This window comes from Emiliania huxleyi, assembly GCF_000372725.1.
Source record: "Emiliania huxleyi CCMP1516 chromosome Unknown EMIHUscaffold_198, whole genome shotgun sequence".
In the NCBI taxonomy this organism is placed as follows: Eukaryota; Haptophyta; order Isochrysidales; family Noelaerhabdaceae; genus Emiliania; species Emiliania huxleyi.
The window spans coordinates 155,974-164,931 of NW_005200615.1; the positions used below are offsets into that span (position 1 = coordinate 155,974).

At 69.1% G+C, this 8,958-nt stretch overlaps 3 protein-coding genes across 3 annotated transcripts in view; 1 reads left to right on the forward strand and 2 right to left on the reverse strand.

Moving 5' to 3' along the window:
- The window catches only part of EMIHUDRAFT_233903 (hypothetical protein), a gene marked incomplete at both ends in the record, with an annotated part of 4,030 nt that extends 1,495 nt beyond the window's left edge, over nt 1–2,535 (reverse strand). The window contains 7 exons of the mRNA XM_005781897.1: nt 80–217; nt 796–827; nt 992–1,115; nt 1,224–1,706; nt 2,003–2,141; nt 2,329–2,397; nt 2,480–2,535. Coding sequence (XP_005781954.1) covers nt 80–217; nt 796–827; nt 992–1,115; nt 1,224–1,706; nt 2,003–2,141; nt 2,329–2,397; nt 2,480–2,535 — 1,041 coding nt within the window. The remainder of the gene's footprint in view (nt 1–79; nt 218–795; nt 828–991; nt 1,116–1,223; nt 1,707–2,002; nt 2,142–2,328; nt 2,398–2,479) is intronic.
- A 64-nt stretch (nt 2,536–2,599) lies between these two features.
- EMIHUDRAFT_365862 (hypothetical protein) lies at nt 2,600–4,134 on the reverse strand (the record flags this gene model as incomplete). The annotated part of the gene is made up of 2 exons (XM_005781898.1): nt 4,110–4,134; nt 2,600–3,215 (listed from the first exon to the last, which is right to left on the reverse strand). Exons 1-2 carry the CDS (start codon nt 4,113–4,115, stop codon nt 2,601–2,603), a joined length of 621 nt encoding a protein of 206 aa, XP_005781955.1. The 5' UTR covers nt 4,116–4,134.
- A 3,383-nt stretch (nt 4,135–7,517) lies between these two features.
- EMIHUDRAFT_113747 (putative protochlorophyllide reductase) overlaps nt 7,518–8,958 on the forward strand; it is a gene marked incomplete at both ends in the record, with an annotated part of 6,858 nt that continues 5,417 nt past the window's right edge. The window contains 3 exons of the mRNA XM_005781899.1: nt 7,518–7,993; nt 8,363–8,376; nt 8,694–8,802. Of these exons, the coding sequence (XP_005781956.1) occupies nt 7,518–7,993; nt 8,363–8,376; nt 8,694–8,802 (599 nt within the window). The remainder of the gene's footprint in view (nt 7,994–8,362; nt 8,377–8,693; nt 8,803–8,958) is intronic.

Here is an 8,958-nt window from a genome sequence, read left to right on the forward strand (position 1 = left end):
GGAGAGGGAGAGGGGGGGGAGGGGGAGAGGGAGAGGGAGAAGTCGGAGAGGGAGGGGGGGGGGAGGGGTGCTGAGGGACCTCCATCCGGTCCGAGGGGCGCGGCTGCCGGTCGCGCGCGTGGCGAAAGGGACCGAGCGGGACCGTCGTCGCCGTCAGGCTGCCCGTCTCCGAGAGCTCTGAGGTGCCTGCCAGCGCCTCCCGCATCTCGAAACGAGCCTGCGGGGGGGGGGGGGGAGGGGGGTCCAGGAACGCTCCTCTCTCGGTGCGTGCCCGCCCTCCCTCGCCTGCGGCAATCTCTCGCCGCGCCCTCTCGCGTCTTTCTCGCAGACAGTGTGTCCAAAGGGGGTGCCCGAGAGACGCGTCTCCAAGAGGCGCTCTCGCCTTTGCCGAGAGCGGGGAGGACCTCCCAGGCAGCGCCACGGATAGCCCGCCGCCTTCGGCACTGCCGCCACCGCCTCCACCGTCACCGCTGGCGCCGCCGCTGCCGGCGTTGCTACTGGCGCCGCCGGCACCGGCAACGGCAGCACCGCCGCCGCCCGCCCCACCGAGGCCGCTGCCGCCGCCGCGGCTGTTGTCCGCCGCCGGCTCGGGGACTTGACCAAAGACATACTCCCTCTCGTCCCCTACAGACAACAACATGTACATGTCCGTGCACATGTCCCGGGCGTGTCCTGGACGCGTCCTGGACACGTCCGGACATCCACTGGACGCGTCCTGGACACGTCCGGACACGTCCGGCTCCGCTGGTCGCCTCGGTCGGCGGACGAGCCCGGCGCCCACTCCGGAAGGTCGACCTGATAGTCGGCGCCGAGCCGCACCCGCGGCCCTGAGCGGGGGAGGCATGGGCGCATGGGGTCATCAGGGATGGGCAATGCAGAGGGCAATGCAGAGGCGGGACCAGAGCGCGCGTGTGAATGCAGAGGCCCCGGGCTCCAGGGAGAGGAGGGCGGGCAGCGCTGCGTCTCGACGCCGAGAGTGGCGCACGCTCACCGCTCGAGACGCCCGCACTGAGCCACTGCGAGTCGCCAGTCTCCGCCGGCGGCGGCGACGCGGTCTCGACGCTGTCGGACGCCGCCGGAGCAAGCACCTCCCGCATCACTTCGCGGTTGATCACCTCGCGAGGGAGGTCGCGGTGGGCCGCCTCCCTCCCCTCCGCTGCCGCCGGCGCCCGCTGCGCCGGGTGGGCGAGCGCGGGGGCGGAGAGCGCAGACGGGTGGTCGACCGCGCTCTTGTAGGGGCAGAGGCGGGCGAGGCAGGGCTTCTTCCGGATCCCCGGCCCGCCAAACTTGGCCTTGTCCTGGCACTCGCGGCATCGGCCGCAGTCGGGCGAGCGGCAGGCCGGGCAGTTCCCGCACCGCCGCAGGACATCGGACCTCTCCCCGGGCCGCCTCTCGACCACGACATAGCGTTCGGACCGCTCCGCAGGCCGCCCGGCCGACAGCGGCGGTCCCGCAGGCTGCGCTTGCCAGGGCCGCGCTTGCCCGGCTGCGTTGAGCGCGGAACTGGACATGTCGCCTGCCGCGGGCGAGCCCACCGAGGCACACAGAGCGGCCATCGGTGCGAAGGCCCGGCCGACAACGTCGCCCACGAGCGCTGCCCTCAGCTGGCCGCTCTGGAGTCGCTGCTCCACCGCCGCGAGAGACGCGCGGGCCGCATGCACCGCGTGCATCGCAGCGCGATGCTCGAGGGAGCCGGCATCCTCCGCCTCTCGTCGGGGCAAGCAGGGCTGCATGGCGTGTTGCGAAACAGCCGGGGCTGTGACGACAGCGCGAAGGCAGCGAGTGAGCTGGGAATGAAGAAAAACTCCGGACGCGAGGACTGCCAACGGGCCAACGGGCCCTCCCTTGGGTTATCCGTTTTCTTTCTTTTTCTTTCTTTTGCCAACGGGCCAGGCCGAAGTGTGTGCCTGTGTGTGCCGTTGTGCCCGTGTGTGCCCGTGCGTGTGCGTGTGTGCCTGTGTGTGTGTAACTTGCGGGATGAGGGGATGTTGCAACAGAGAACAGAGTTGGGATGGTCGGCGAGCGCCGCCTCGGCGAACGCTGACACCTCGTCGGCGTCGGCGCACTGGATGCGGGCAAGGGCGAGCTTGTTGAGCTTGTGCTTGAAGTCGCTCACGAACGTCGACAGCCCGCCCAGCGCGCTGCGCCGCCGCCGCCTCCTCTCCGAGGTGCTCCTCGAGCAGTGCCGTGAGCTGGTGCCACAGCTTGCGCGTGTACAGCTCCTCCCGCATGCGCGCATAGTTGGGCGCGAGCGAGGGCGCCGCCGCTCGCCGCACGACTACAGGAAGGCCCCGACGATCGACTGCGAGACTTGTTGGCGTCCATGACCTCTCCATGTCCGTGACGCCGTGAGCGATGTGTTGCTGGGGGCGAGACACAGACAAGCGCCGCTTGGGCCTCAGTGCTCAGAAAAAGAAATACACACATGGCCGAGGATAGCACGACCAATAACACACGCGCTGCAAGCGCCGCGCCGCACTCGAAAGACTCCCCTGGAGAGCGCGGCAGAATCAAACCGCCCACCGGAGGCGTCATTATAGCCGATCGCATGACCGAGATCACAGCCAGCGCCAAGCGCCGCGCCGCGCGCGAACGGCCTCCTACTCCGTCTCGCGCGCGATGGCGAAGCCCAAGACGCAGTGGCCAAAGTCGAGCGCCGCTATGCCGTTCGTGGCTCCGGCCGAGTCGAGGTGGTACCGCTCGTGGATCTCGTAGATCGAGCGGACGAGGAGCGCCGCCCGCGCGCGGGCCGGCGCGGGGAAGAGCGAGTGGCTTGCCGGCGACCACGGCGCCGCCGCCCGCCGGATCAGCGCCGCCGCCTCGCCCTCGCCGCCCGCGGCGCGCCGCAACGGCGTCGGCTCGCCCTCGTGCAGGCTTGCGCCGCTGCGCAGCAGGGAGAGCGCGCGGGCGGCGGTGAGGGTCTCAAGGTGCGCGAGCGGCGTCCAGCCGCGGCTGGCGACCAGCCAAGCGGCGAGGTCGGCGTGGCCGCGGCTGTTTGCGGCCTCCTCGGGCGTGCCGAAGGGCGTAGCGGCGCGGGAGGCGCCATAGGAGGAGAGGAGCTTGGCGACCTCGAGCTGCCCGAAGTGGCACGCAACGAACAGCGGCGTGGCGCCTTGCTCATCGGCCTGGTCGATCGCCGCGCCAGCCTCGAGGAGCAGCCGAACGCACTCGAGCTGGCCGTTCCGGCACGCAACGAACAGCGGCGTGGCGCCGTTCTGCTTGGCTTGGCTGACCGCCGCGCCAGCGTCGCGCAGCAGCCGGGCGCACTCGAGCTGGCCGTTCTGGCACGCGATGTGCAGCGGCGTGGCGCCGTTCTGATTGGCCTGGTTGATGTCAGCGCCAGCGTCGCGCAACAGCTGGGCGCACTCGAGATGGCCGTTCTGGCACGCGATGTACAGCGGCGTGGTACCATCGTTCAGCTTGGCTTGGTTCACGGCCGCGCCAGCGTCGCGCAGCAGCTGGGCGCACTCGGGGTGGCCCTCCTGGCACGCCATGTACAGCGGCGTGGTACCATCGTTCATCGCTTGGTTGATGTCAGCGCCAGCGCCGCGCAGCAGCTGGGCACACTCGAGGTGGCCGTGCTGGCACGCGACGAGCAGCGGCGTGGCGCCGTTCTCCTTGGCTTGGTCGACCGCCGCGCCAGCCTCGAGGAGCAGCTGGGCGATCTCGACGTGGCCCTTTAGGCACGCCATGTACAGCGGCGTGGCGCCGTTCTGATTGGCTTGGTTGACGGCCGCGCCAGCGTCGCGCAGCAGCCGGGCGCACTCGAGATGGCCGTTCTGGCACGCGATGTACAGCGGCGTGGTACCATCGTTCATTGCTTGGTTGATGTCAGCGCCAGCGTCGCGCAGCAGCCGGATGCACTCGAGATGGCCGTGCTGGCACGCGACGAGCAGCGGCGTGGCGCCGTTGTTGCAGGCTTGGTTGACCGCCGCGCTCGCCTCGAGAAGCAGCCGGACGCACTCAATCTGCCCCTTCAGGCACGCCATGTACAGCGGCGTGGCGCCGTTAATGCGGGCTTGGTTGACCGCCGCGCCAGCGTCGCGCAGCAGCCGGGCGCACTCGAGATGGCCGTTCTGGCACGCCATGTGCAGCGGCGTGGTACCATCGTTCATCGCTTGGTTGATGTCAGCGCCAGCGTCGCGCAGCAGCCGGGTGCACTCGAGATGGCCGTGCTGGCACGCGACGAGCAGCGGCGTGGCGCCGCCGTCCTTGGCTTGGTTGACCGCCGCGCTCGCCTCGAGAAGCAGCCGGACGCACTGGTCATGGCCCTGCCGGCTCGCGACGTACAGCGGCGTGCGGCCTTCAGAATCCGCTTGGTCGGTCGCCGCGCCAGCCTCGACGAGCAGCCGGGCGCACTCAATCTGCCCCTCCTGGCACGCGATGTGCAGCGCGGAAGCGCCGCGGCCAGTCGTCGCCCCGACGCTCGCGCCGCCCTCGAGCAGCAGCCGCACCGCCTCGGCCTGCCCGTGACGAGCGGCCCAGGTGAGCAGCGTGTCCTGCTTCTCGGTGTCGTGCCGCGCGTCGAGCTGGGCCGCGAGCGACGTGCCGTGCGTTCCCTGCCCGGAGAGGAAGGCGCGCAGCCAGGCCAGGTCGCCCCGAGCCAGGTCGGCGAGGCGGGTTGGGTTGCCGCTCATGACTGGGGCAAAAAGAATGCAGAATGCCGAATCGGGCCCAAAGCCAGATGCCTTGCACCCGATGCCCTGGATGCAGGATGCGGATGCAGCATGCAAAATCCGGTCAAAGCTGTGAGCTGCACCCAACGGACAAACTATTTGGGTGTATGGTTCTTGCACTTGTGCAAGATTGGGCGTCTTGAGAGAGAATTCTTGATACGAAACCACGACGACACACACCAGTCGACTCGCATCGGTTGCCTCCATGAACGGCGGAGCTATTCTCGCGCCCACACCACACCTGGCTCCAACGTGGACACGCCCATAGCTGGGGACACTACTAGGTCACGCATGGCATCACAGAAGTTTTATCTCTGGGCCCCGAAAGGCATCTCTAGCAGTGCCGTTACACATGCCCCCTCCCCTCCTGGGCGCATGCGCCTCACGTCTCGCCAGAGCATACGCCCTTGGTGTGTGGCGAGACGAGTTTTTCGCCATGCAGCGAGCAGCAAGCCGCCCGCCGCAAACAGCCGGAGGCCTCGCCGCGGCACTGGCTGCGCCGCGGTCCCGCACCCGTCGACGCAGCTCCCCCCGCGGAAGGCCGCGCGTAGCAACGTCTCGATGATCGAGATGAGCGTGCCTGAAGCTCGCCCACCTACTGCCCCTGAGAGTTGGTTATTGAGTGGGATCAGCTCCCCCCCTTGGGATCGAAGCCGCCACAACCTCACACCCAACATCCCAGGCGGGATCAGAAGGGGACTCCACACCGGACACCGCCCGGGCACAGCCCCCCTACCCGTCGGATCGCACAGAGGGCCCCCTCGGAGCAGCCCACACACAATCACGCATCGGCAGATTGAGTGCCTGAGTCAGGCAGACAGCACAGACAAGGAGAGGAGAGAGAGAGGAGAGAGAGAGAGAGAGGAGAGGGTGAGGGTGTGAACACACTTGAGGAGTGAGTGGGGAGGGTGTCTGTGGTGGGCTGTAGTCCTACTACGTGGTTAGAACCACGCGCCCCTCAGGAGCTTAAGGTAGAGTGGAGCGTCCCAGACGCCTCGGTGCCTCCCACCGGCGTGAAGACCATCCGGATCAGCCCAGTACGCCCTCCGGGCGAACGGTCCCCGCGATGGCCCACGGTCCTCCGTCGCCTGGTTGAACCCCCTGCCTCCCGGTTGACCCCCCGGTCCCCGTACACGACCATGAAATAAACTCAAAGTCCACCACAGCCACCAGCCTCCACCTCCACCCGCGAGCCGCCACCGCTGCCGCCCGCGACGCCGCCCGCCGCGTCAGATAGCCGCGACGCGCGCACCGAGTCGAGTCGGAGAGCCGCACCGCACCAGCAGCAGCATCTGCACCACCAGCAGCAGCAGCAGCACCACCACCACCACCCGAGAGAGAAGCGCACCTGCCCGACGCCGCCCGCCGCGTCAGACGCTCGCGACGCGCGCGTCGAGCCCAGTCGCACAGCCGCGCCGCGCCAGCAGCAGCATCGGCACCAGCAGCAGCAGCACAACCACCACCAGCATCAACAGAGACAGGCAGTGCAGGCGCAGAGGCGCTCGCAGAGCGGCGCTCAGCGCCGCGCACGCCACGCCGCGGACCGTCGGACGAGCGCACCGTACGTCGGCGGCGAGCCGCGTCGCCAGCCGTCTCGCGAGAGAGCGGCGCCGCCGCGTGCGCGCAGCAGCCGCCGCGGCAGAGGCGAGCCGCGGCGACGTCCGCACTAACGGATAACGGCCATTGGCGGTCTCTCTCTCTCTCTCTCTCTCTCTCTCTATTGGGCGTCTTCTGCCGCAGTCCCTTTGATGGGAGGCCCCAGGGTGGGGGCCACCTCGAACCCCCAGCCAGGGATTCGAGCGGAGGGTGCCCCGGATTCATCTATCCGTTGGGCCCCGGTACATTCATTAGAACTGATCACTTACGTTGCGCAGCAGCCGTCCCTTCGCCGACTGGACGGCAGTGCGCTGCGTCGTCGCTCTGTCGTGCACGCTCTCGTGCCTCGTTGTTGTGACACGGGAGTAGAGTCGAGAGGTAGCCCTCGACGAGACGACCGGCGCTGCGATGCCAGACCTCACTGCCGCCGAGCTCAGCATTCCGGCCGAGCAGCACCCCGATGCCCGATCCCGCAAAGCCATGGTTCTTGCACTTGTGCAAGATTGGGCGTCTTCTGCCGCAGTCCCTTTGATGGGAGGCCCCAGGGTGGGGGCCACCTCGAACCCCCAGCCAGGGATTCGAGCGTAGCTCCGCGCTCCAGGTTTCCCCTAGCAGCAGAACGCCCCCTCTACTCGGAGCTAGTAAACACTCAACACGGACTCGACACGGCCTCGACGCCCGCCCACACCCGGCGCCTCACCACTCCTGGGGAGCTTCTGCCCCGTCGCTCCATCTACATCAAGGAGGAGGCCGTCCACCTTCCCGCCCCCTCCCCTCCCGCCCAGGGCCCGTATCTGCGCAAGGTCATCCAGGCGGCCGCCGGCTGCCTCCTTCCCTCGTCGCGCCGGTGCCAGCACGTCGGCCCCTACTACCGACGTCGAGCCCATCGCGCACATGCGTCGCAGGGGGTCAAGGACCCCGGCCTGCGCCCACTGCATCCAGCACCTCCGGCCTGCTTCCGCTGAGGGGGGGTCCGGCAAGGGGGCTCCCGTTGACTGCAGGGCCTCCCTAATCTGCCGGCGGACGCCCGCCCAGGCGTCCCACTCCCCTTCCGGGACCCTACACATCTCGTGCCATCGCCTCTGCTATCACGAATTTGTTTTGGCTCATCAGAACCACACCGAGGCTCATCAGGGTCAGCGCCCGGCCGCGCGTTTCCCACCCGCTCCCGCCCCGCGTCCCACGCTCCCGGCGCACACTCCCACCGCCACCCGCCACCACCTGCGCCGCAGGCCGGACTCCAGCATGAGGCTCCTCCTCCTCGCGCTCGCGGCGGCGGTCGCGCCCGCGGCTGGCCTCAACTTGCAGATGCCCGCCCTCCGTGGGCAGACGGGCCTCACGGACGCGAGGTTTGGCGGCAAGAAGCTGGTCGTGGTGACGGGCACCTCGTCGGGCCTCGGCCGCAAGACGGCGGCGGCGCTGCTGCGCACGGGAAAGTACCACGTCGTCGGCGCCGTGCGCGACCTGGACAAGATGGAGGTGGTGGCCGAGGTGGACGGCTTCGACCCGGACCTGTTCACGCCGATGCACTGCGAGCTCAACTCGTTCGCCTCCGTGCGCGCCTTTGTCGACGAGCTCAAGGAGTGGAAGGCGGCCAAGCCCGTCGACCGACTCATCTGCAACGCCGCCGTCTACCAGCCGTCGCTGCCGTACGCAAAGTGGTCCGAGGACGGGCACGAGCAGCAGATGCAGATCAACTACCTCTCGCACTTCCTCCTCACGTCCCTCCTCCTCGACGACCTCGCCAAGGCGCCGCTGCCCGCCCACCTCACGACGCAGCCTACCTGCCCTACCCCTGCTGCACTCCTCCCCTCAACCCCTCTCCTCCCGTCCTCCCCTCCTCCCCTCCTCCCCTCCCCCCCTCCTCCCCTCCTCCCCTCCCCGCCCCTCCTCCCCGCCCCCACGCCCCCTCCCACGGCCGCCAGCCACCCGCCTCGCCCCCGCCTCCCTTCACCCGCCTCGCCCCCGCCTCCCTTCACCCCGCCTCGTATCAGTCATGCAGAAGAGAGAGTGTGTGTGCCAGGCGCCCGGTGCGTCTTTGTGGGCCTCTCTGGGCACTTTCCCTGAACCTTCTCGGAACCTTCCTGCAGGCGCCCGGCGCGCGGTGCGTCTTTGTGGGCTCGGTCACCGGCAACGACAACACCGTCGGCGGCGCGGGCCCCTAGAGGCCGAAATGTGCAGTCTTGTCTCCCCACCAGCGGTCGAGGGGCCACGTATTCCACTGTACTCGGCCGTCTTCCGCATTCGCTGTCTTCGCCTCCCTCGTCTTCGCGCGGTGCTCTGAAGACACCGCACAAGACCGTCTCCCCGCCCCGAGGCTGGTTCACTGTCTTCGCACCCCTCGTACTCACGCGGTGCTCTGAACACACTGCACACCACCGTCCTCCCGCCCCTCATGTCGGCGCATTCCTTCCCGCGTAGGCGGCGGCGTGTACCCGATCGCAGACCTGAAGAAGCTCGACGGCCTCAAGCTCGGCGCCAAGAACCCGATCTCGATGTTCGACGGCTACAACTTCGACGGCGCCAAGGCGTCAGCGCCCCCCCCCCCCCTCCCCCCCTCCCCTTTCCTCCCCTCCCCTCCCCCTCCTCTCTCCACCCGCCTCCCTCTCCGCCGCCCTCCCTCACCGCCGCCGCCGCCCTCCGCCGCCGCCCTCAACGCCGCAGCCCTCTGTGCCGGGCAGGCTAC